Source organism: Epinephelus moara, chromosome 11 (genome assembly GCF_006386435.1).
Source record: "Epinephelus moara isolate mb chromosome 11, YSFRI_EMoa_1.0, whole genome shotgun sequence".
Taxonomy (NCBI): Eukaryota; Metazoa; Chordata; class Actinopteri; order Perciformes; family Serranidae; genus Epinephelus; species Epinephelus moara.
The window spans coordinates 25,784,298-25,811,578 of record NC_065516.1 but is presented as its reverse complement, the minus strand read 5'-3'; the positions used below and the strand labels follow the sequence as shown (position 1 = coordinate 25,811,578).

The 27,281-nt window shown below is 40.4% G+C and overlaps 1 protein-coding gene and 1 long non-coding RNA gene across 5 annotated transcripts in view; one reads left to right on the top strand and one right to left on the bottom strand.

The window, feature by feature from the left end:
• zc2hc1a (zinc finger, C2HC-type containing 1A) overlaps positions 1-18,629 on the top strand; it is a 28,295-nt gene extending 9,666 nt beyond the window's left edge. For 2 of the 3 annotated variants that reach the window (XM_050057278.1, XM_050057276.1), the window contains 3 exons: positions 1,946-2,021; positions 3,447-3,551; positions 4,136-5,928. In XM_050057278.1, the coding sequence (XP_049913235.1) occupies positions 1,946-2,021; positions 3,447-3,551; positions 4,136-4,271 (317 nt within the window). In that variant the 3' untranslated portion in view covers positions 4,272-5,928. Of the gene's footprint in view, positions 1-1,945; positions 2,022-3,446; positions 3,552-4,135; positions 5,929-17,406 lie in introns of those variants that run through there. The other variant, XM_050057277.1, reaches the window with a different exon arrangement.
• Positions 6,132-17,395, bottom strand: LOC126398085 (uncharacterized). 2 transcript variants are annotated; one of them, XR_007570736.1, is made up of 5 exons: positions 14,000-17,395; positions 12,281-12,406; positions 9,653-9,736; positions 8,996-9,118; positions 6,132-7,856 (listed from the first exon to the last, which is right to left on the bottom strand). It is a non-coding gene; the product is annotated as an uncharacterized LOC126398085 (long non-coding RNA). The 2 variants fall into 2 exon arrangements; XR_007570737.1 differs by having other exon boundaries at positions 8,996-9,115.
• Positions 18,630-27,281: the final 8,652 nt, after the last annotated feature.

The following is a 27,281-nucleotide window of genomic DNA, read 5'->3' as shown; positions in this document are numbered from 1 at the left end:
CTGTCCCTAGCCGGTAGGATTCAAATTATAAAATTGAATGTTTTACCAAGATATCTATATGTTTTTCAATGTCTGCCCATTTTTCTTCCCAAATCATTCTTCACGGCTATAAACGACATTATTTCATCTTTCATCTGGGCTGGCAAACGACCAAGAGCTGGTCGCTAACTTCTCTATAGGGATAGATCAGCTGGAGGATTGAGTTTACCTAATCTAATTGGTTATTATTGGGCATCCAACATGCATAAAATATTATCCTGGTGCACGTCCCCTCAAACCAGTTGGTGCCAGAGTGAAGCGGCCTCCTGTTCCTCGTCGCTACGAGCTTTAGCATGCAGTACCTCACATTTGTCCCCGTCAAGTCTTTCCTCCAATCCAGTTGTTGTTGGAACACTAAAAATTTGGACACAAATAAGACGCCACTTTGGATGGCTCACCCTCCCTCTAGCAACCCCGATTTGCAATAATCATTTGTTCGCTCCAGCAAGGACCGACCCATGATTTTTTGCCTTAGAAAATAAGGGACTTTGTAGTCTGGGTGACTTATACATTAATTATATTTTTGCGAGTTTTAATCAATTAATTTCTAACTTTAATCTTAATAAATCCGATTTTTTCCAGTACTTCCAGCTGCGACACTTTGCGAAAACACACGACTTCTTTCCCACAGATACCGACTCCCAACGGAATGGACTTGGCTCTCAAAGCTAAGACCCTGTTAAAGGGCCATATCTCCCATTTTTATAATTTACTATCTCCAACCAGTGAATCCATTCTGCATAAAATTAAGATGAATTGGGAGTCAGAACTCCAACTGAGCTTCTCTGAGACCTTCTGGGAGGGAGCTATAGGGGCTGTCAACTCGTCATCCAGTTGTGCCAGACTCTCACTAATACAATTTAAAGTTTTTCACAGGCTACACTACAGTAAAGAAAAACTCTCAAAGCTTTATCCAGACAAATTTGATGACAAATGCAGCAGATGCTCACAGACTCCATGCAATCTTACCCACGTGTTCTGGGCATGCCCTAGGTTGTCTGAATTCTGGCAACGATTCTTCAAAACAATTTCAGATATATTAGGCATAAATCTAACTCCAACTCCACATATTGCTATTTTTGGCAAACCTCCAGACAACCTTTGCACCACAAACATTCAAAACAACGTTATTGCCTTTGCCTCTCTTATTGCCCGTAAAAGAATTCTGTTGCTATGGAAATCACCTCAACCACCATCAATCAAAGTCTGGTTACATGACATTTTAGGTCTTCTGGGGTTAGAGAAGATCAAGTTCTCACTTAGAGGTTCTTCTGACAGGTTCTATACTCATTGGAGACCATTACTTAAATATTTAGATGAGCTACCAGCTCGGGAAGTTTCTCTGTAAAAACCCATTGCATGGCCATGCACAAACTTACACGCCTGCGCCGGCGGCGGCTGCCCCCCTCCCCGAAAAAAAAAAGACTATTTCCTCTAAGACACTCCAGCATAACAAATTTGCTTTGATGACTGAGGAGCAAGCAACCATTAATACCAAGATCTACTTTATAATGATCAGCACCAGCACTTTATTTTTGTATTTTAATATAATAATTACTGTGTAGCTATATGTGATTTGTCTTTTTTTTGTATATGTTTATACCTTCTTTCTTTCCTTGTTTCTTAATTTTTAAAAAAATTTTTTTTTTTAATTATTAATTAATTAATTACTTTTATTTTATTTTTTGAGAGAGTATGTGGGTTAACCCACCTATCTATGTTATACTTAATCATAAGTTACCAAGGGAGGGAGGAAGGGTGGATGGGGTGAATTGAATGTTATAAAAAAGAAAAAGAAAAAAAAGAAAAAAAAAAGGCTAGAACAGTTGTATGGACTTCAGTAACACACACACACATGTCCCTGTATGACTCTCTCATTTGTTTTCGTTTATCTCATTTGCTCAAGGGATCCCATCCAGTAAGGTCTCCTCTGCAGGGTCAGTGAGGAGCAACCCCTCCGGCCTCACAAGCCCTCCATCAGGGTCAGTGCTCACACACACAAACACATGACACACTGCGTTTCAAGATAGCCGCACAGAAGGGTCAAAGGCATTGTTTTCCACTTGTTTAGAATATATTATCCTTTTTGATACAGAGATCACACTATAGGGTCGCTACGAAGTCCCCTCTTTATGCCTCCTTTGCATTTTTACACAGAGCCAAACAACGGCGGCATCAAAACACCCCATTATGTGACTTTAGATAGAGGCGTGACATGCGTGATGTGTAACATACAGTGGGTTGTGGTCCAAAAGTGGATCATGAATGGACTGCAAATAACTTTGGAACATGTCAAGTTTGTAAAAAGCGATTTATTTTTAAGTACAGTGAATTTTGGCACAGAGCTTTTATTTTGAAGTGCTGTGGCCTGTTGTAGAGTGAGTGAATAATGGACAGCTACTTAACAGAGACAGCAAACTAGCTCACTGACATGGCCAAACACAAGTATGATGCTGAATGTTAAACTTTGTGGACCTTCAGAAATCTGGACCCCATGGCGGGACCAGTTGGGAACCACTGGTCTCAACAATAGCAATGTCATAATTTACCGTTAGTGATAGTCCATGTTAGTCTTTTACCATCCCTGTAATATGGTGGCTAATCTCATCCTCTGCTCGCAGGGTAAGGAGCTCCTGCACCTCATTGTTTTCCTAATTTGCAAACATTTTCAGCCATTGTTCTTCTTCTTTGAGTTAGCTGCTAACTGCTATCAGTTGCATATCATCAAAATATCACACCCGTGCCGCCCATGATCCTGTCCTGCCAGCTGTCCTGTTTATATCGAGGTCATTTCAGCACTGCTACTACCTCGAGACAACTCTGTCCCCCATTCCACGACTGTACCTGTGATACAGAATGGCGAGATAGATTAACATTGTGAAATTTCCACCTTGAAGACATAGTATCAAAGGGGCTATTAATGGGTATGGGGTACTTTTATCCTTTACTACTTTACTTTATCTATTACTATTCAGAGTAGACTTATCTTTTTGAGTTTGAAGCACTTTGCTGCAAATGCATGTTGTTGAGCAAAGTTAACATTTCTTAAGTCACTACCTCAATAATGATCAGATAATTGAATTTCAAAGTAATACGAATACCATATGAGAAAATGTAATAATAATATAGTATCCCCAAACCATTTGATTTGTGCTTTCAGTGTTACTTGTGTTCACTGGCAACTACCTTATCTTTTGTTTAAAAAAGTCTGTTGATATGAAGATATCATAAACTCTATAAGTGACGTAATTGATGTTGTGATAAGCACAACAGGTCACATCTCGGCTGCTCAAATGTGAGATTTGAACCTGAAAGTTGCAGTTTTAAACTTCACTCTGTCTTTTCAAACCCACGTGTTTTACATCTCACACATACCTGTCTCTCTCCTGTTCTGTTTGTCCTCTCAGTGTGGGCAGTAAGACCCGAGCAGTGAGCTCTGGCTATGGCTCTGTGAGGAACACTCAGTCTGGAACAGCACTGAACAAGAAGAAAGTAGACAGCTACATATCTAGGTGAGCCGGTTCACTAACACTTTTGCTGAGAGAAAAAAAAAGTAATGAGAGAATGAATGAAAAAACAACTGTGATGGAAAATTCTGGTATTTAAACATATTTAACCTATAATGTGTTACGAGCCAGGGAAGACACCAAGTGTCCTTGTTAGTCTCAAGAGATGTTGTGTGTTAGGAATGTCACATATTTTGACTGTTGATGCGCATGTGTTATGGGAACTATAAATATAGCAGGGCTAGAGGACTTGCTAGGCACTCTCTCACTGACTGACTGTTCATGCGGTTGTATGTGTGAGTGACTCCATTCATGAATGCTTATTAAAACTCAAGAAAGACAGCCTACATGTGAAGACTTTTTCTTACAACAACCAAACAATATTGTATTGCATACAACTGGAGAGTCAATTCTGTTGTCATTAAGCAACATGTTACTGCAACATATTACTGAATGGTCACTTACATTATTCAACCCCTTAATAATCTGCTTTCAACAGCATCACCAGCCTTACACTGAAATCATTCATAAGAACTTACTGTACTTAGTTTCTAACCTTGCTGCGTGGTCATCTTTGTCGAATTTCTCAGGAATGACGTCGACGGCGGTAACGACATCGGTAACGGTGGGATGAAGAGCAAGTTCTGTCACGAATGTGGGACCAAGTATCCTGTTGAATCTGCCAAATTCTGCTGCGAGTGTGGGGTCAGGAGGATGTGTATCTGATGGAGGTCAGAGGAGGGAGAAAGTAGAAGAACGTATGGGGATGCACCGGTACTCAACGAGCATCAGACAGTTTCACCAAAAGCTAATCCACCTGTATTTTCGTACTTGGGGTCTAATTTCACGGCAGTAAAGTCGTTTAATCGACAGACAACCCTATGGTGCTGTGTTCTTTTTAAATAGTTGCTCCTAAGTCGTCGTGGAATTTGCTGGTATATTATACTATTATCACATCCTGCTGAATCGTAAACAGTTTCTGAGTAGCACACATTCAACACAAATATAATTACATAATCTAAATTAGAACTATGATTACTATGACTGAAGGCTGATGGATCTCAGTGGTGAATTGATCTGATAAAAAGTTGTTAAACTGTGTCAAGGTTCATACTAGTAGCTGATATGGCTGGCACAGGATCAACCCACGTAATTAGCCTCCTTCTCACACGTGAACATTATTGCCGTGAAACTAGAGACTAAGAATTTGGAATGAGGGAATAAGATTTTCAGTTTTTAAAAAAAAAATCGGTCATAGGACTCTTGCAAAAAGATGTCACTGTCGCTGGGCAGTGAGTAAAGAGTTCAGCACGCTATAGAGAGTCCGTACCAGCAGCAGTTGGAAGCTATTGGTGCATCCGTAGTAGAGAGTAAAGAAGAGATGTCTAAGAGTAGATAAAAGCAGAGATGGGTTGTAAAATGTGAATGAGGAGGTAAAGGACAAGTGTCGGGTGACTCATCAGCGGTGATGAGGAAGAGGTGGGTGTGATTGCTCCTGTATCTCAGTCCCAAGTCGACCGTGATCTAAAATGCATTCCTCAATCCCATTTGCCTTTCCGCTTCCTCACAAACAGACCACGTTCCTATTGAAGTGCAATATGATTGACTACTGAAGAAAACGATGCGGTTTTCTAAAAAAAGAAAGTGCGTTGTAACTTTGAAAAGACATCACTTTGTTTTGACGGGGGACCAGTCCAACAATGAACTCACTGTTAACAGTCAGTGCTCCCTTTAAGGTCACTTTACAGGCTAAGTTTGTTTCCAGCTATCTTGATGTTAACACCGTACGCCTGGTGTTTTATAGACAAATGTAGCATTTACTCAAACCCTTTTATTTCCCCTCATTTTATACAATGTAATTATTTATTTTCTTATTCCCTTTCATTTCACTGAAATGAACAATGACTGCATCTTTTTTGTTTATGCTCTATGGAGTTAAAATGTCCTCTTTTTTTTGGATTTGTACGAAACCTGAATGCACCTGGATGTGTTGCATCTGCTTTTTCCTTGACAGTGTTTATATTGAATCAGTATTCAGTGCATTGAAGGTATTTAATAGTACAGTAACACTGCAGTCATTTTAAATGCTCTGTACGGGTGAGGTCGATCTCTCTAGGTTCATGTAACAGACACTATTTATTTATGACCCCACACAGTTCAGTTACAGGTGGGAAAGGCCTCTCCTTGAGGTGTTCATGGAATGCCAAACTCTTCTAACAGTGAATAAGTACGATAATCCTTGAGTCCTTTAAAAAGTAAGGCATTTGTTGCAAGCTTCAAGAAATGTCAAGAAATTTCCTGTAGTGATTACAACAGTTGTGGAGCCTGGATGGTGCACTCGATGGCATGTATATCACCATCAATAAATTTCTATTAAGACAGCTGTGACGGAGTTGTGAGTGTCTGTTGAAGAAAGGAGGAAGTAGACATACTGTAATACTGTAGGCCATTTAAATTAATGACAATAAAATGAACACATTAGCCTTTGTTTTCAATATAAATATATATTTGGAGTACATATGCCATAAGTCATGTACAATATTAGTTACAAACAGAAGTAAGCTACATGATAATGCATTACGCATAGTCCCTGACAGGAAGAGAAAACAGCTGTTGGAGTTAAGGCTGCATGCTTATTTTTGCCACTCTGACGATAGCTGTGGTCAGAGGCATTGTATTTTCAGACTGTATGTCCGTCCGTTCCTTTCTTGTGAATCTCAACAGTGATTACAATTTGGTGGTCAAAATTGAAGGTCACTGTGACCTTGCATCTGTCTCATTCTCACAAACACGATATCTCAAGACGGCGTTGAGGAAATTTCCTCAAATCTGACGGTGTCTGGTCAGACTCAGCAATTAACTGAGTAGATTTTTGTGGTCAAAGGTCACTGTGACCTCAGAATTCAAACACTGATTATGACCAAATGTCCAATAGAACAAAATGAAGTCATGATATTTTATATCCAAATGTTGTCTGGCCGTTATTCAAGCCATCACTCGGCAACAGAAGGGGAGTTACTTGGTCAGATACTGAAATGGCGATACTAATCCTTGGTGTCCACATCTTCTGTGTTGCTGTGTTGAAGATGTGTGAAGCATCCACATTTTAGAATTTGTAGCATCTTTGTAGCACCATCTATATTTGAAGCATTGTCAAATATCATAGCTACATATGAGTCTGGACAGACATGGATGTAAACTGCACTTTGACTGGTATTCAACCACCAGGCAGTAATTCTAGTTTTTTTTTCTGGTACACAAACCAAGAAATGGCCTACACAAAAATAATGCAAAACAACACTTGTGGCAGTTGAGTGTTTTAGCTCCCCGAGCTACAATACAGGACTTGTTTTTTTTTTTTTAAATTAGGCAGGCACCATTAATCAAAGCACCAAATGAATGTGACAGGAGAGCTGTATCCCAGAACAGAGTCAGGTATGTGGAAGCTAGACTCAGCCATCTGTGGCAGAATTAGCTTTTAAAATATCAATCACACGGATTACTCAACACAGTGTCATTTTAAGGAGAGTTCCATTGATTGACACCCGGCCTAAAACAGCTCCCCAGATACAATAACAAAGGAGCTTTAGATAAGCAAGATAACCGAGATTTGCCAGGGCGAGTCATTTGAACCAAAAGTGAAAACAAAACTATTTGAGCACCTTAATATTTCCTGCTCATGCTTGAGCTGTCATCACGAAGTGCAAGTAAATGTCATAGCATATTCTTTACAATCTAATTGCTTTAAAAAAAAAAATAATTTTAGCTCTACGTTGCCACCTTGTAGTTTCTCTTTTACGCTCCACCCAAACCAAGAGCTGTTTTTTCCTGTGCATCACGCACCTTTGGTGGAGTGCACGAGACATTCTTGTGAATTCTGCATGGTGGGTGGTACACGCAGCTTAGTGCACCGTTGGCTACAGAGTCCAATGTGTTGGACAGGACGGCCTTGGGACTTTCTTCTCCAGTTGGCTTAATAGCTTGTGTCTGTGTAGCTTGTGTGACTTATCTGAGGAGTCAGTAGTCATCCAACATCCAAAGCAGTTGCAAGAGATATGTACAGGTACTTGACAGGATAGCTTAAATGAAGTGGAAGCTTCCTCTTGCATAATCCAACGAAGGAACGCGTGGTACAGACGAACTGGCAGGACGTGCAAGTCTTTTTTTGCTTCACGATGAGCTTCGGGGTGTTGTCCGGACAGCTAACATATTGTTCAGCTTCTCGAAGCATACGGTCATGTCAGACAGGATTGCCTTGGCTCTGCAAAGTTTTCTAGTCACCGTCTTCCTCCTCCTCTTGGGTACTGTGGTCTAGTCAATAGAAGTCAACACACAAAAACAATGTGCTAATTAGTGCTGAGTCCCTTTAATGAGTCGGGTTTAACCTTATGATGTCATAAACATCAGTTATGTTTAATGCTAAATTATAAAGTGCCTTTTAGTGCTATGCTGTAACACACTGTAACACACCCATCATGCCAAATCAGTATAAAGTGAAACAAGGCTCACTCCACAGTCTGTTGAGGGCAAATCAAAGTGTGACCTCTGACAGCCCTGACTCTAATCACAGAATTCCTCTCTGCCTCTGCCATATATGGGGCTTGATCAAAGTACAGTATGTTTGTTCTAATGCAAGAGGCAGCCTTAAAAAAAGTTTAAAACCAACCATGTTACAGTGTGAGCCAGTATTTTAAACCAGCACTGGTTTGGTGTGGTGAGGCCTGAGGCTCTATAGCAGGCTGCTGTATGACTCAGACTTAAGAGCCTGAGGAATTTGATTCTGATCCTACACTGTTTAAAAACAGAGTGACTAAACATAACTGATTCAGCAGTGAAGAGGGTGTGGTTTCTAACAAATAAAAATTTTGGAAATACTACTCTTACTAAATTCCAACTTATTTTATCTGTGCTGCATCTTACTGAGCTGACAAAAAGAAAATCAGAATTTGGAAACACATACACTTCTGAATTCTGATAAAATCACCAGATATGGCTTTTTAGTGTGATTCAGAAAGATACCTGAAAAAATGCAACCAGAACAACAAAAACCACCCAAAATGACTGTTCTGTGCCTCCAAACATTCAAACGCTCTTCACAAGTGTTTTGTTAAGAGCACAAAGTAGCATTATGTGACTATCACACATTTTCTGCTGTAGCTTGTCCCTGCCTGGCACCAAGTTCATGTTTGGGTACACTCACACAGCCAACAGGCTATGTAACCTCTGACTGAGTCACCAACTATGTGACAAAAAGAAATGCTACAGCCTGCCAACATTCCACTGTCCTTGTCGGTTAAATGTGCCAAGATCAGAGAAACTGAAAGATTCTCAGTTTCTTGAGATGGTCACCTTGCTGCTTCCCCTCCTGAAGTTTCACTGCGAAACACTACATTTACTCTAAGAACATTTGCTTTTTCTGGATTTTGATACAACAATTTGCTAAGACTTACCGGTTTAATCTGACAAATGCATTTTAACGACCCCAGGACATCTTTGACCAGGTCCTTCACCTCAGGAACATCTAAGTTCTTCATTTTGCAGGTTAGGTTGTAAAAGGTGTTCACAACATCCTGCTGAACGGGGAAGAGGTATATGAGTCAACAAACACACAGTGTACACCCTCAGTGACCACAAACACTGAGACCCATGTTCAGTGGTTGTCAACCACCTTTGACCTGGACAACAGCTGCCATCCACCATGATGGTTATACAACAGCTGACTGTGCAGAAAACAGTGCTTCACACAGTTGGCCAAATGACAGGTGCGTGCTCCTGCCTCTCAGCAAATCGACCACAAATTAGGTTGATATCTGGTTTTCTGGTGGTCTGGTCATTAATGTCATGCAATCCCCCAACATTTACTGAACAGTGACAGAGAGCTTGTTGAAATGGCTCCCTCCACAAGTTTCATTAATCTGTTCATGCCTAAAGACGCTGTGGAAATAGAGTTGGGGGTCAGGTCTCTGCGTTTATGGTCACTTAGTGTATATTTTTGATAATATTTCAAGCACTCACGAATTATTAAATTATACACAAAGCAAATCACTGAATAAAAAGGAAAGACATGAAAAAGGATTGCAGACAACTCCTTAAAAATTATTACTCACCGCATCGCTATTCATGCAGTTGTGTAGCCTGCGATGCTTTGCTGAGCAGGTTGAGCTCTGCAGCGATGCTTCAATACTGTCGTTCTTGAATGGATGACAGCATCACAATGGTAAATGTTAGTCATACAAATGAAGATTTTATAGAAGGCAGCAGCTAGTTTCAAGACAAGCTTTTCTTAATTATGTTTGAGGAAACATTTTTAGGTCATTTTTAGATTATTTCAATGGTGAAGGTCTTTTTATGTCAAAAATTGTGACACTACATTTACAATTTAAGCTTAAACCTGCATGTTATGCCCAGTGGGAAGGGTTCCCTTCATGGGAAACAACTGTTTAAAAGTCAAGACATACACAAAGAAAACTTTTAAGATTGACAGTTTATCTAAAACAGCCCTGATGCTGTAAAAATCTCCCCATCACGACCTCAAGCAGGTTTACAAATGCAAGGAATTGTCAAACTTACAACCCCCGTGCCAAAACAGTTGGGATGCTGTGTAAATAAAAACACAATGTGACCTTTATACAATTGATAACAGTACAAAGACAAGATATTTAATGTTCAAACTGATCAACTTTATTGTCTTTTTGTAAATATGCACTCAATATGAATTTGCCTGCAACACACACCAAAAAAGTTGGGACAGGGGCAACAAAAGACTGGGAAAGTTGTGGAATGCTTAAAAAAACACCTGTTGGGAGTTTTCCACAGGTAAACAGGTTAACTGGTAACAAATGAATGTGTCATTCATAGATATGAAAGGAGCACCCTTGAAAGGCTCAGTTGTTCACAAACAAGAATGGTCACTATGTGAACAACTGTGCGGGCAAACAGTTCAACAGTTTGAGAACGTTTCTCAGTACATAGTTTTAAAGAATTAAAGGATTTTACCATCTGCAATTCATAATATCGTCAAAAGATTCAGAGAACCTGAGGAAATCTCTGCACACATGGGGCAAGGCTGAAAACCAACACTGGATGGCTGTGACCTTTGACCCCTTAGACTGCACTGCATCAAAAACCAAACATGATTGTACAAAGCATATTACTACATGGGCTCAGGAACACTTTGGAAAACCATTGTCGGTGAACACAGTTCGTCGCTGCCTTTTCAAATGCGAGTGAACAAGTGAAAAATCAACAAAGTCCAGAAACACTGCTGACTTTTTTCGGGCCCGAGCTCATCTGAGATGGACTGACACAAAGAGAAAAAGTGTGCTGTGGTCTGACGAGTCCATATTTCGAATTGTTTTTGTTCAAAGCCAGCATCTGTGATGGTATGGAGGTGTGTTAGTGCCCATGGCGCACATTTGTGAAGGCTCCATGAAGGCTGAAAGGTACATACAGGTTTTGGAGCAACATATGCTGCCATCCTGATATGCTTATTCCAGCGTCACAATGCCAAACCAAATTCTGCACTTGTTACAACAGCGTGGCTTCACAGTGAAAGAGTGAGGGTACTAGACTGTCCTGCCTGAAGTCCAGACCTGTCTCCAGCTGAAAATGTGTGGCGCATTATGAAGCGCTACATAGGACAACAGCGATCCCAGGGTGTTGAGCAACTGAGGTTGTAGATCAAGCAAGAATGGGAAATAATTTCACTCTTCAAACTTCAATAGTTGTCCTCAGTTTCCAAACGCCTACTGAGTGTTTTTAAAAAGAAAAGGTGATGTAACACAGTAGTAAACATGCCCTTGTTCCAAGGTTGTTTTTGGAACGTGTTGCAGGCATCGAATTCAGAATGAGTGTATATTTACGAAAAACAATAGTTTATCCGTTTGAACATTTCATATGTTGCCTTTGGACTGTATTCAATTGAATATAGGTCAAAAAGCTGTTGCAAATTATTGCATTTGTTTTTACTCATGTTTTACACAGCGTCCCAACTTTTTTGGAATTGGGGTGGTAATTATGTCATCTGCATTCCACTGTAATATTCTGAGCAACTTTATGAACTTCAGAAAATCTACAATGACCAATTGTCAACGGTCGCTGATTCAGTGTCTGCCGCTAACAGGAAGTGTGAGCTGGCAACTGTGGGCCTTCCAACAAATTGTACAATACAGATGTAGTTCTGAAATGTCATCTTTTATCCTGTACTGTGAGTGTTTCTTTTTCTAATGAAACATGTTCAAACTGGCCTTATTCCCTGTTTCGCTTTGGCTTCCTTGAATGACTGGCTGCACCTCTTGTAACCGATGCCTCTGATAATATTAGAAAACAAAGGAGGGGGGAAAGTTCGATCTGACTCTGCAGGAAACGCACAAAAAATGGTTTACATCTAAAACCTAATATTAGGTTGGAGCTGCTTTTTCACACTCCACAAGCGCTGCTCCAACTTGTCGACTTCACTTCACCATATTTCCATGTCCTCCTCAGTGATTGGATTTCGTACGGGAAATCATTGAAGGATAATTCATGGTAAAGTCCACAGCATATTGTACAGCCAATCTATTCTCTGCTCAGAGGCTGCAGTGCATCTATTCTGCATTAGATGGGATTGATCTCTTCATCTGTCATTTCCTGGCTGTAATGCTTCCTTCTTGCCAGATGACATTAAAAGTCTATTGCTGTTGTGTGCAGCATGGTAAATTAAACATATAAATAAACAGAGTTGGTGTCTTACTTACTGTGTTGTCAAGATGAACTTTCAGCACCAACTGCATGTTTTCATGGAGTTCATTGGAAAGCGTGGTGTTACAGGAGAGAGATAGAGGTAGAAGCAGAAGAGCAAGGAGACTGATGCAAAGAAGAGGCTGAGAGTTTATGACAGTGTGAGGGATACAGGGAGAGAGGGAGACAACGATGTCAGTCAAAAACATGTTTGTATGAAATGCAGTTTAACATTTATCATGTAAAAAATGAACTCCAATAACACCCGGCTCTAAATATCCAATCATTTCAGCGCGGATTTGTTCCTTTTACCCTGTGTACCTGCGTGACCGAAGCACTCTAAATCTTTAACTACTGCTCAGACAGCTCTCATTTCTTTAATAATACTGACCTGTGCAACAGTTAAAGGGACATTACAATCATTTTGTTAAAGACAAAGTGACCTTTCACATAATTAGGCAGCAAGTGGGTTCCATGTTTGAACCCAGGGTGGAGGAAGCCTTTTGTGTGGAGTTTGAGGGTACTCCGGCTTCCTCCCACAGTCCAAAGACATGCAGGCTAGTTGAGTCTAAATTGGCCATAGGTGTGACTGTGAGCGTGAATGTTGTCTGTACCCCACCTCTCCAACAATGTCAGCTGGGATAGGCTCCAGCCCCCTTATGACCCCTAACAAGATAAGCGGTTACAGAAAATGAATGAATGAACTAGAAAAACTGTCCAAATATCACAGCAGGACACATTCCTGCTTCTGAGAGGCAGCCGCCAACATCTGTGTGTCATAATGCCACACGCACATCCAGAGATGGAAAGTGCAGTCATTTAAGTACAGTTTTGTAGTGCCCTACTGTACTTACAGTACAGTTGTACTTTAATACAGTATTTCCATTCAGTGCTAGTCTAAACTTCACTACATTTCAGACGGAAATACCACACTTTACTCAATTCTTTCAATTTTATTTAGTAGCTAAGTTAGTTTGCAGATGAATATTTAACACACAAAACATTGTAATGAAATATAACAATATAAATAATAACTATAATAAAAATATAATGCATGGTTATAGATGAAACACCGCACCTTGACCAGTTATAGTCATAATGCTGCTTACACGTGAATGCATCAGCCATTAAAATCCAATAATAAGATAATAAAACACTGTGAAAGAGGCCATTCTTTCTTTTATGATTTTTTAAACCCGTTTTAATACTCCTAACTTGTACTTGTACTGCAATTTTTAAACATTTTAGTATTAGAACCCTACTTAATAATCGATTGTGTGAATATCTAACCTGTCACTGATCGTCAACACTGACTGGATCCACAGCAGTAACACCGGAGTCTATAAATTCCTGTAAACAAGGAGCCATTCCCGTAAATCCCAAACCTTTCAGTTTCCTTCTGACTAGCAAACGGGAAGTTATTCACACGGAATTCCCCGTTTGGAAAAGCTTGTGAAAGTCTCCTACATACAGTAAAGAGCCAGTCGCTCGGCGGGTAAAGCAAGTGGACGCATGCAGTGTGCTCGGCTCCCGGTAAGTCTCCAACGCAGTTCACTACGCTGCTTTACACGGCTCACACTCCACATGTGTGCCGCATCATCCCCGCATTAACACTTGACCTGACTCCGGCTGTAATTCGGCTATATTTTCATGTGTTAATGTGAGTTTAATTCAGTGCGTCACCACTTTAGGCCACTTGCGTTCACCCACACGCAGCGTGCGCTTTCTGTACTCACCATTGGTCATTCTTCACTCATATTCACCGCAAGCTGACGTTAGAGATGGAAAGTGACACTCTCTCGTGTGTCTTCATTGCTGCTCAGATGCTCGGTTTGTTTGGTTTCACACAGTCAACACAAAACGCAATGGTCCTCTCACTGTTCCCGCGGTTCCGGTGGCTTTTGAGCGCAGAGATTTACAGTCTTTCGCTCCCACATCCTGCGTAACGCAGCTTTGCAACCGCAGCGTGTGATTTTACTTCCGTCCTAGACAGTGCCCGCTGAGTTTTCACACAATCTCAGATGAATTAACGTAGAAAACGTCATGCTGAGCTGTAATCTTTGCTGTTTGTGGAGACGGACTTTGATTTAAACCTGGCGCGCTCATGTAGGAGGCAGTTTATCCATATGGCACTTTACTACATACGCAGCAGCAGAACATGTGATGGGGTCATTTATTCATTCAAATGCTCAGTGTAAGCCAAATTCTGCTGGTAAGTGAGGATAAAAATACACAGGTGAACATTTAAACACTGATAGCTGGTGTATAAACCCAAACAGCACTGTTGCAGTCAGTGCATGTTCATTTCCAGAAGTGGTCAGTCATTTCCTTCCCCACCTTTTGATTTGTCTTAATAGAATCCTGTGGTCACAAGCTCACCTCTCATTCATTCATTCATTCTCACTGGCCACTACATGTCTTTGTGGTTGTACCTCAAATTGCCCAGTAGCTCAGCAGATACTGAGCTAGTGTCTATAATAATCTCTGGCACAAAACAGGCTACAGACAGTGTTTGTTGTAAGGTGCAGTGTTGGTGCTGTAGCATTTTAAAAAAGGGCCTGTGTCTGTCACAGTCCTGTATTTAAAAAGAAAGTCCTTGCACTGCTTTACACTGCTTCCTGGGAATTTTGACAGAGCTGAACTTCAATCAGTCAGTTGATCAGATTTTTTTTATACGGCACTTTTCATACAGACAGGATGCGACTAAGTTACAAAGTGCGTCACAAGCACACACACAAAGACTGTAGTGGCAAAGACTAAAATTACACCAGCACTCATAAGAGGAACTGAGAAAATGCTGTCATGAGTGGGGAAACACCAGAGGCAGGATGAAAACAGTTTTAAATCAGTCAGTAAATAAGTTACAAAATAGAAGAATATGCCAGCTAGAAAAAATAAAATAAAAACAGAGAAATACACAATAAAAAAGAGTTGCCTTTAAAAACATCACCACTCTCTGCGGCCCTCAGGTCCTCGAGCAGGCTCTTCCGTACACATGGACCATAGTTATGAAATGATGCCTCACTGTGGGTTTGTTTTCTAACGTTGGGGATGATTAAAAGGCCACTACCACAACACCTTAGGGCTCATACGATAAAAGCAAATTTGATAGATAGGTAGCCTCTACGTCATACACACAATTCTTGCATTGAAATACCTTTTTGAAAGGGTCTGATATCCTGGGCATTTCACCTCTGAAAAACACACCAGTTTACTGTCAGTTCACATGGCATAGTATATTTCTTTAGGTGAATTACTTCAACATTTAGGTGCACTTACTATAAAAATTCACTCACCGTCTTTAGTTTGTCCTTCGCAGCAATTAAACAAATTTTGTTTGCTTATTCAGCAAGCGCCTATGCACATATGAAGATAACAGCTCTGAAATGTAAGCTAAAGCGATAAATGTCAGCAATAAATAGTCGTAATGACAGGCTATGCATGCAGACGTCAGCAGGATGTAGTAGTGACTGTAGAATTCAATGAAAAGGAAATAGAAAAGTTAAATTGATGAAGAGGAAACATGAAGGTTTATTGAGAAAAGAGAAGAGGACACATGACACAGTGTCACATCGAAAAGCTGTTTCAACAGAAAGCAGGACAAATTCACAAATCAAAAATATCTGCTACATGTTGACCTTACGACTGTCATGTTAACGTAGGTGTTAGGATCAAAGCCAGTGACTCAATAGCTTGAATCATTTGGACGGAGCTTGTAATAAAATTCTTCAGCAGTTTTGTCAATAAGATTTACAAGCAACATGCTAAAATCCTCTAATAGAGCTCTTATTGTCAGGAGACTGTGAGATATGTCTTTCCTTTTTTCATTCCAAAAACACAGGGCACTTCACGAGCTCTGCAAACACTTTCGTTTCTTTTACATTCAAAGCTTTCTGATGTTTTTCGAATGCTGTCTGTCATTGTGTTCTATGAGGTCATCACCCTATAAAAGAGAAAAAATTCTCACGCATTTAATGAGTTAGTCTTTTTAGTGTTCGAGTTGGAACACTTTTGTGTTGTTGTGGTTATATGAATGTAGTTTATGGTGCTGTTAGACTGTCCCGTTGACACAAGTGTGTGTCTCCCTTTGTGTGCGAAAAGTGGGGGAGTACACACAGTTTTTTTCTTGTCTGCTGTGAGAATGTTTATGAAAGGCTCCAACAAATTCTCAACTTACTGGAAATGTTTGGATCACAATCTAATTCTACAACTTGTGTAATACTAATGACATCAGTGTAATCTGCAGCTGTGAAGACATATCAAGTTTAAACAGAATGAGTAGACATGCAGAACTGTTGCTTTAAAATGAAAGGCTTTCCATGTTGTCAAATTGAATTGAATGTGAATGTTATAAATGAGTGTTTGAAGCTTCAAACTTTTTGGTACAGCTCTATGCGGCACAGCTTATTGACTGTCTGACTTATTCAACCTCCTACAAGACAAACACAATGTCTGCATGGCCGAGAAGAGGTTAATAAAATAGATGAAGAGTGATTACTACACATTGCCAGTTTGGTGAGGGTGTAATATGTAGCTGACATTTTTGCCTGTGCCAGTAAGAGCATTTTTTTTATCTTGACGTGAGCAAAGCATAACATCTTTTACACCTGGGCCTTAAACGTAACATAGCAGGTACATAAAAACAGTATAAATTTTAAGAAGATTACCGGCTGTCTCTGTTTCTGTGCCAACTTTCAAATCACATGTGAACCTCACTTCCTTGTCGCATGTTCTGAATAGCTGCTGTGCAAATAAATCACCACATATGTCACAGGTAACAAAGAAGTGTATCTGCATTTCCGCGTTTTGCTTTCTTCATTGAAATTTTGCAACTGTAACTGCAGATAAGTTTCAAATATGTTCACGTCTGCACTACACACATGTTGTCATTGTGCATGAGAGCTTTGTCTGTTTGTTTGTTTGCTATAGTGTGGAGGATGCATCCAGGAGAGAGGCTGAAATACTTGCAAAATAGTGTGTTTGTGTAGTCGTGTTTGGCAAAAATGCTGCTGCCCATGTCCTTTAATTAAGGTTGGATGGTAGCATGGAAACATTAGTTTGTATCATGTATTCTGCTGGGATGTGTAAAAATCTGCACATGGATAAAGATATTAAAATGTGTGTGTGTGTGTGTGTGTTACAGTGCTGGAGCCTACAGTAATTAAAGACATCCATCAGATTATGACAGTAGTGTCGGGAAGCGTTGCATCATGGGACCCAGAAGGTGACCAGGGTAACAACGACAACCGCAATCAAACACACAGATGATGTTCCACAGCAAGATCGCTTGTTTCCTGGTGCGCTGTGATTCACTTACAAACTATGTGTGTGTGTGCGGTGTGCTGAGACACAGGACGTAAGCGGTGTTTCAGTAGTTTCGTTTCTTTCAATTTGTCTGTGGTTACTGTGTGTGTGTGTGTGTGTGTGTGTGCTGATGCAGACTCTCCCTCTGTTTCACCTGCTGCTTTCTGTAATATTGAGGAGACATGTAAAACATTGGAACATGTGCACAGAGCAAATAATTAAAGTGAGTTACGGCCACCGTGGAGTTTAGATGCATCGCTCTAAAGGAACAAGTATTTCTAGGTTGTCAAATACATAGGTCATGTATTTGAAAGTGGATTTTGACCCATGTGCTCACAACAAATTATATTTTTTCTATTGACAAAATGCTTTCAAGGCAATAAAAGATACCAAGCAACAAAGAAAACACTCTCTTGTTGCAGTAAAGCTCATGGTCATTTGTTCCTTTGAGCAGTGGAGTCATCCCTGCAGGAAATGCTCAGTATACAAACGTATTATTCTCCAAAACTACTGCAGCTGAGCTCAATTCATTATAAGAATGTATGTGGTTTTGATAAGGCCTATAGTTTAAGAGCACAATAGGATCTGGTTAGTGTTTTGTGAAACCAGATGAAAGGACACCAGCGGGGAGCGAGCTGTTGATGACAGCTGCTAAATGGAACAAAATGTTGGGAGAAAATTTGTGGGAACTGGTGGAGTCTGGGTTTAATATTCCACACTGGATCATTAAATGCCCCGTGCTAGTGTTTTGACTTGTTTCAGCTCATGTACTACAACATGCATGCAGCATGCCGACCACGTTACATCTGTTTTTCCTACTACTCAGGTGGTCACTGGTTTTCTGATACTCAACAGCAGCCCCTTAGCAACAGCGGTAGGTGGTGGCATGAGTATAAATACATTTTAATTTTGTAATATATACTATTTAAAGCTGTGTGACATTCCTATTAAGGTAAGATTAAGATTACAACTAACCCTGAATTTATTTTCCCTAACTTGTTATAGGCAGAAAGCAGCATGATTGTAAATATCTCACTGCATTTATTACTGTTATTTTCTTCAATAAATATCAGATCATTGCTGCCAATTTTGTGTGTGTGTGTGTCCCTTCTTTGATAACATCCCTTGCAACATTGTGGTGCGTATCTGATCATTCTAGGAAATTAAAATAGTCCATTTAAATACAACGTGACACTATTTTGTTCAGTGTGTCACAGCCACATTTTGTAAGTGGTGTAAAGCGCTATTGATTACCTCATGAGGTTTTTTCCTGATATCTCATGACAACTATTGATGAAGTGTTGCGTTCACCAACAGTGGATGAAATCGTCTCTCATCAGCAGAATACAAATGAACACAGCAGACCGTTAGGCTAAGCTGGAAACATGACATGTAGTCATTTGTTCAGTTTTGCTTTTGCAGCCACTGTTTGCTTTGAGCACACACTCGTGCAGTTTTTGTTACTGTCACAGACATGGGGGATGTGACTGTGAAAGACATCCCGGAATACATGGTTGCTTAAGATTCCTGATTTCACGATTGAGACCATTTCCTGTAAGCTGAGTTGCAACACATTTTATGAATGGAAAGGCTTGGGTGTGAATTAAAAAAAGGAAATAAAAAACAGGAATTTGAAAGTCACTATTCCTTCTCTGTCCTGTCTGTGCAGAAACTAGTCCATTGCATCATTCATCCATACGTTAAAGTGTGTAGAACGACACTGAAACGCCTCATGTGTACACGTGATTTTGACCTTTAAGGCCTTTATGTTACAGATTACCTCAGAGTTGAGGAGGGGGAGATTCAGGAGGAGAGGTTTCACTATCGTGGGCATCGTTCAAAATGCATCCGCCACTGAAACTCTTCGCACACAAAGATTTACTTCCAAAACTCAAATTGCAGTTAAACAAAGGAGGGAGCAAACACACATGGGTTTGAATCTAAAACAAATACAAAACTAGAACTCCGGTCAAATGAAACAAATGTCCGTCTTAATCAGGATAAACAATGCTCTAGATTAAACTAATAATGTACAGGATGAACTAAAGAGAAAGAAGATGATGATGAAGAAAGGATGGTGCTCAGGGTTTAAATAGGGGTGAGCAGGTGAACTCATCAGGTGAATGAGTGAACAAAGGGTGAAAGGAACCAATCAGTGCAAGGAAGTGAGGTGAGTGAGGAAAAAAGGTGTCAAAATAAACAAACACTCAGAGTATATTAAATCTACACTGAATGTGTGGAGCTTAGTGTGTGAATCCAGTGCTTGCTGTGAACTGCTTCTTCCATGAGATGTGCTGTGTGTTTCCAAACCCTGTGGCTCTCTGGAATACTCCTCCACATGAACTATGAGCTGCTACAACAGTGTTCTCCTTTAACGGCTAACTAAAACATATCTTTTGGCAAGCTTTTAGTTACGTTTTTTAAGTGTATTTTTTATTTGTTTTAGGAATTAGTATGATGATAATGACAGTAACCTCTTATTTAGTTTGTTTTTGTCATGTCCTGCTTGTTTTGAACATGATGGAAGGATGGGGGAGCCCCTCTGTGTGGAGTTTGCATGCTCTCCCTGTGTCAGAGTGGGTTTTCTCAGGGTACTCCGTCTTCCTCCCACAGTCCAAAGTCATGCAGGTTGAGTGTGAATGGTTGTCTGTCTCTATGTGTCAGCCCCGTGATAGTCTGGTGACCTGTCCAGGGTGTGCCCCACCTCTTGCTTAATGTCAGCTGGGATAGGCTCCAGCCACCCTGCGATCCATAACAGGAAAAGCAGTTACAGAAAACGAATGAATGGATGAATGTATGATGTATTTAAGCAAATTAATTTTACGCTTGTTGTATGAAATGTGCTATATAAATGAAATTGACTTGACTTGACTTGAAAAGAAAGAAGAACTTGACTGATCTGCTCAGAGCGTTGACCTCAACCACATCCATCACCTTTGGGGTGGACTGGATCACTGGCTGCGAGCCGGGCCTCATCAGCCAACATCAGAGCACAGTCTTGCTCTTATGGCTGAATGGAGCAGCCAAGATCTGACAGGAATTCTTCCCAGAGGAGTGGTTGCTGTTATATCAGCGTATAAGTGCAAATGTTTTTGGAATGAGTGTAACATCATGTTGTCCACATACGCACACTGAGGTGTCTACATACTTTTGGCCATGTTGCGCAAACCTCTTACCCTGTCAGTTTACTGTAAAAGCATCATCTGTGCTTTCCCTTGCAGTCTGGTGTTTCACGCTCATTAAACGAAGCGTGTGAGAAGCTCAGGCAGAAAAACATTTGGCACAAGCCGATATATTTTTCCCACTTAAGGAAATTCCTGCCTAATTAGCCGGCTCATATGCACCCCTGTGTTTACCTGCTCCCTCTGCTCGTCACTCTAATGATGCTGCTTTCTGATGCTGCTGCTCTGGCTCCCCTGCCGCGTTGACTTCACTTCTCTGCTGTGCTGAATGCAGTTTTGCTTGCTCCTTCCCACCTCAGCCAGCATCCACCTGTGGGGCTCTGTTATTCCATTCCCTGATTGGGGATTGGCAGTGATCGCTCTGTGTGTGCTCATCTGCTGCTCAATATGTTTTCATAGGGAGTTATAAGATACTTTGTCCTCGATGCCAAAAGCAAATTGCATTTACACTTTCTATTCAAACTCTCTATTTCTATTTAGGAATCTCTTTCAAGGTAATCGTTCGTGTCTTGTTTCAGCCGTGTAAAACTTTCTTTTGCCACTTTATTGTGTAAATAAAAGACTCTGACTTGTCTGTTCCCACAAAGCCATTGTTTAATAAAGTGTAGCATTGGATGCAGGCTTAATCTCATGTGTTTGAGGGTGAGTGTTAAGTGACTCAATCTGTTTTTCCAAAAGTAATCAAAGCAGTGGCTGACACACACTCCATAAACAAGGAACAAAACATCATTTTAAACGATTATTTGCACCACAAAGTTTACTGTATCTCAAAAAAGGGCTCTGTGGAAAATGACTGTGTGGCAGCCTCTCCATTTCTCTCTGTTTTTCCATCTTCATGCAGTGACCATGGTGTCCAAGTTCACAAATTTCCACTGACTTAATGGCAGGGTTTTAAAAAAAAAAGATCCTCACAGGCATGCTGATGAAGTGACTGTACAGTGTTGGAGTCCTGAGGGGGGGAACAAAATGATATAATGCTTTATATAAATCTCTAAAGGGATAGACTTTATCACAGCTGCAGCTTATGTGTCACAGCACGGAGCAAATGTTTGTGACAGTCTACTTGTAAACGGATAACTGTGGATACAGGACATGCACACTCAAGACTGAGGAGTAAACAGCAAAACACTAACAGAATGTACTGTAGTGGCATCTTTAAGCCCTAACTGGACACTGAGGGAGACAAGGAATGGTTATAGAAAATGCTTAAACATAAGTATTATTTTTTATTCTAAGAAAATGCATGAATTTAATGTAAATGTGTTTGAAGTCTGATTGTTTTATCAACTGATTTGAAGTATAATCTTAGCTTAATGGCTCCATCTAGTGGCTCGTCGTCAAACATGCATGTGCACACACCTACATACATGTGCAGGGAGTGAAAAAAAAAGATACAGAAGAAACATAACAAGAGGTAGAAAATTAGATGAAGGTGCTTTTATCATAACAAAATTATAAAACCAAGTTAAAACCATTTTTGTCAGATAAAACCCAAACTGACCTCACACTTTTCTTTCTATCTTCTCTGGCTCTTATTAAGCAGTGTCAGTTCCGGGTCTGTAAACAGGCTGCTAAACAGCAGGCAGAGACATGCAAAAGAATAAACTCAATTCATTAGCAATATGGGAGAGATTTCAGTATGTATCTTTCAAATTCCCTTTTGGCTGCAATGCTATTCGGTGCTATTACAATAGGGGATGATGGAATAATCAAGTGAAATATGTCCATATGTGCTGGATGAAAACAACAAATACAAACAATTCCATAACGACATCAGCGCAGGGACATAAAACAACAAGAGAAACGATTCAGTGAAAGCAGACTGCGAACACCTCCTGCTGCAAAGGAACGAGACGAACAGACAGATGAATGGTGATAATTATCGAGAGTCTCCTGCAGCCACTTTTCAACAGTGTCAGCAGCGCTCTGGCTGTGGGTGGACTGTATAGCTCCGAAAACCAACCAAGTTATAAGCCGTGGCTCCTGGTACTGACGTGGGTAAAGTGACTGATAATCATGGTTGATTGCTTTATTTATTCAGGGAGGTTTCACTGAGAGCAATAAATCATTAGCACACACTGTTCATACTTGGAAAATGGGACCCTGGGCACAGGTATGTAAAAGGCCCCACCACTTCTCTTACATAGTGTGGCTGAATCCAAATGTCCGGACTTCACTGCACTTGCAGACTCGCAGTTTTGTGGGCATGTTCCTGGGAAGTCTAGGAGTGCTTAGGGCTCTCCAAATCGACAATTCAACCAGTACACAAGGAGCCTCAAGTGGACTTTCAACAGACTTGTGCAACTCCAGAGGGTGGACATATTTTTCTTGTGTTACAGTCTTTAGCCTTGGTCACTAAAGGAAATGGATGATACTTATGCTTAAGGTAACAGTGAGGTCAGCAGAAAGACGAAAAGAGGCCTCGAGGTCAGGCTGCTTGACCTTTGTTATGAACGCACTCCATCTATCATCTCCCAGTTGTGTTGAAGGGAGTACAGCTGCCCAGATAAGGGTGCCTAGCCGCTCCGTTGCCATAGCTCCCAAGGTTAAGGGTAAGGGAGGTTGCCCTGTGCTCCAGGCTCAGCAGAAGAGAGTTTTTAGATATGTGCATTTTGTGAGAAACAGTCGAGGTGATCTAGAGCGAGCCAGGTGAGCATGCTTGTTGTTTAAGGTTGGTGACCAGTAGACACTCCACAAAGCCATCCATGCTTATGTGGGAGCGTGGAGTAACTCACAATGGAATACTGTTTGGGTTAAATGCAAGAACTGGACAAGGACACCCTCAGCATCTCTCCACCATCAAGTCATTAAATACTGTGTGTGATCCACTGAAGTCTCCTGAGGTCTCCTTCAGCTATTACAGCATCAGCTCTGACTTTATAGCTTTATGCATGTTTTGGGGGTTTTGTGTTATTGTGGTCATTTTTGTCTCCTTGTGGTAGTTTTGCGTCCCTTTTTGGCTGTTTGTGTCTCTTTGATGTTATTTTTCTTCTGTTTTGTCATTTTGTGTCTCTTCACAGGTATCTTGCCCCCTTTAGTGGTTATATCGTGTCTCTCTGCAGTTCTTTTGCATGTTTTTGTGGTTGTTTGTGTCTCTTTGTGGTTGTTTTGCCCCTTCTTGTAGTCATTTTGTGTGTCTTCATGGTTGTTTTGCCCCCTTTTGTGGTTATTTTGTGTCTGTTGTGTTATTTTGTGTCTCTTTGCAGTTGTTTTGCCCCCTTTCTGTAGTTTTTTTTGTCTCATTTTGGTTGTTTTGCCCCTTCTTAGAGTCATTTTCTGTCTCTTTGCAGTTGTTTTGCCCCTTCTTGTAGTCATTTTGAGTCTCATTTTGGTTGTTTTGCTCCTTTCTGTAGTCATTTTGCATCTCTTTGAGGTTATTTTGCCCATTTTTGTGGGGCAAAACAACCAAAATGAGAGACAAAATGACCACATATTGTCTCTCATTTTGGTTGTTTTGCCCCTTCTTAGAGTCATTTTGTGTCTCTTTGCAGTTCTTTTGCATCTTTTTGTGTCTCCTTGTGGTCATTTTGAGCATCTTCCTGGTCAGTATGTGTTAATTTCAGTGCACATTGTGCCTCTGCCTGGTAGGTAATAGCATTCCATCCATGGCTGGAAGCTGCCCACTACAACCACAGTGTTATCTGCTGGTGAGTGAACATGAGCAAACCACATGCAGCAGTTAAAGTGCCTCTCAAATTTATCCTGGTGGGCATTCTTCCTGGTAACAAACACTGATATCTGTGTTTTGAATGGTTTCTAAAGCAACCAAGAAACCTACTTACATTTGCAATTATATTGAGTTGAGAGCCATTTTCTCAGCTGGTGAAAATATTATTTTACATTCTAGTAACGTTAGAGTTTCTGTATGTGGCTTGTTTCTCTGCCTGTGCACTTACACTGGCTTTCACTGATCATCCTGTCCGAACAGCTGTTTCCTCCATGAGATTGCTGCAGGTTAAATTATTATTGTTAACAGAAGTAAGAAAAAACAAAGGTTACACTTGGATTACAAATCACAGAGTGTGTGTAGTGTTCATTTTTTTGCAACTGACCAAAACAGGTGAGGAAAAAATAAGGAGTGCTGCACAGCTCGCTCTGTGTAAAAGTCCATAGTGCAGACAGGCAGCCTAAAACTGCATCCCTGGCGCTCTGACTGTAGTTAACAATCCTTTATTAATACATGGATGACCAACATGTTTGGACTCAAGACTTTGGGGGTCTTCATCAGGGTGTAAAATGCATTTGAAAAGCTCATGTGAGGGTCATGTGACAATACTGTGTGTAAATACTTTAAATAATTAACATATCAAGTAACAAGACAAAAGGTTCAATGCAAAATAAAAAGTAAGAAAACAACAGTGAAATAAAATAAGATTTATTATATATTGTGACAAACCTGCACATGAAGTGGCAGAAACTGAAAAATCATCCAGTAGGGCTATACCATTATATCACATGACCTGTGTCACATGACCGTCACATGAGCTCTTAAATTGCACACCTGTTTCCACTGCATTTTACACCCTGATGAAGACACTAGTCAAAACACGTTGGTTATAACTACTGACTGTAGTTAAGGATTTTTAACTACAGTCAGAGTTCCTTGGATGCATTCATGGACTGCCTGCCTGCACTATCGACTTCTACACTGAGTGAGCTGGTCAGTCATTGTTTTTTTTATCTTTAAGTAACCAAAACAGGTGCTTTACCTCTGTTATCTCACCCATCTGATTAACTCACATAATGCACACTTACTGATAGGTGACACAGTGTCAGTACTGTATTTAACTGTGTCTGACAGTTAGGGTAAAAGTGACATGGCTCTCTTCTTTCACTTTCTTATTTATTGTGGCTTTTTCTCAATCCATTTCCAGTCTGTACAAATATGTTAACTAAAGACCCAGTTTCTGCTTGCTTACACAGCGTCCCACAGCTCATCATTATGATATTTATTTTACACCTCTGCAGCATTTTTTATTCCATGACTATAATAACATCTTATCCAACACAGCAAACTCATTTGGATGGTAAATATACAATGTCTGCTGTGCAGATTATAAAAATAAACATTAAAAACCTCTAAATAAATAAATAAATAAATGAACAGAAGAAGATGAACACGATATTATAATCCCACATTATCATTACTTTTACTTTCTGAAATAAAATGATCATAGTGCATGAATGAAAAGGGCTTCCTTAGCTTACTTATTAATGGTGCTACATGTACCTTATATCACCAATACCACATTAGCACTGAGATCTTGATATAAATATTATAATCAAATGAGTATTTCAGAACAAATAGAGGTCACTTAATGCCACAAAACAAATTAGTAGCCTACCGTTCTGGGCTAATGTCTTTTTTTTTTTTAAGACTTGAAGAGAAAGTGTAAAATGAGAGAGAAAATATTTGATTAAAGAAGAAAAGACAGGATTATCTTGGGACAGTCAGATTAAAAAAGGGCGACAGAAGTGACACTGTGTACGAAATGGCCATCATATTTCAACATAATGAAGATGTTTTAATGCGAGCAAAGAGAGAGCAAATTGAATTAAGGGGGAAAGAAGGAACAAAAGAAAGGAAAGAAAGAAAGAAATCCCCAGTCTATTGGAGCCCGCAAAACTGACTGTGCAGAACATATGATACAGCCACACATCTGAAACACTCAGCCATTCTTGACCTTGGGAAACCAGGTTTGTGTGTGTGTGTGTGTGTGTGTGTGTGTGAGAAAAGTGAAGGGGGATAGGAAGCCAGTGAGAGATGATGGAGTGCAGGTCAGGTGATATTATCATCATCATAACCCAACTGGGAGCTGGTTGCCATGGAGTGTGTGTGTGTGCAAAAGGGGGATGGGGGGTGTAAAACAACATGGGTGGGGTTGGTGGTGGTGGTGGTATTGACAGGAACAATCTGTGCACATATGGGGACTCATCTCCAATTTGGGAACAAAATCACATCCTTATTAGGTTAACCAAACTGAATTTGAGGATTATAATGGTTTTGAGTTTAAGTTAGGTTGAGGTTAAGGGTAAGGTTTGTGGGTAGCTAGTGGTTATTGTCATGGCTAAGGTTATGGTAGGGCTAAAGAAATAAACGAGTTCTGGTGTGTGTGGAAATGGGGTGTTGTTCGAAGGGACTAATTCAGAGGTGTCACACTTATTTTAGTTCATGGGCCACATACAGCCCAATTTGATCTCAGATGGGCCGGACCAGTAAAACCACGGCATAATAACCTTTAAATAACCCCTACATTCTGAAAACCTTTATCATTTACAAAACAAAAGATGAACAGCCTGTGATATCCTAAGAAAATATGTGCAAGTTCAGTCCAGTATCTACTCACTGTTCAAATTGTGCCTGAAACCTGGGATCTCTGAGGCGGACTTTATATTTCTGTGTTGAATCGACGCCGTACCTACGGTGTTGGCTCTGTATTGACGTAGAGCCTACGCTGTAGCCTGACGTGCATCTCCCCAGAAATGTAACTACACATTGTGGCGACACAGACTTGTCTGTTTTTGTAAGCTG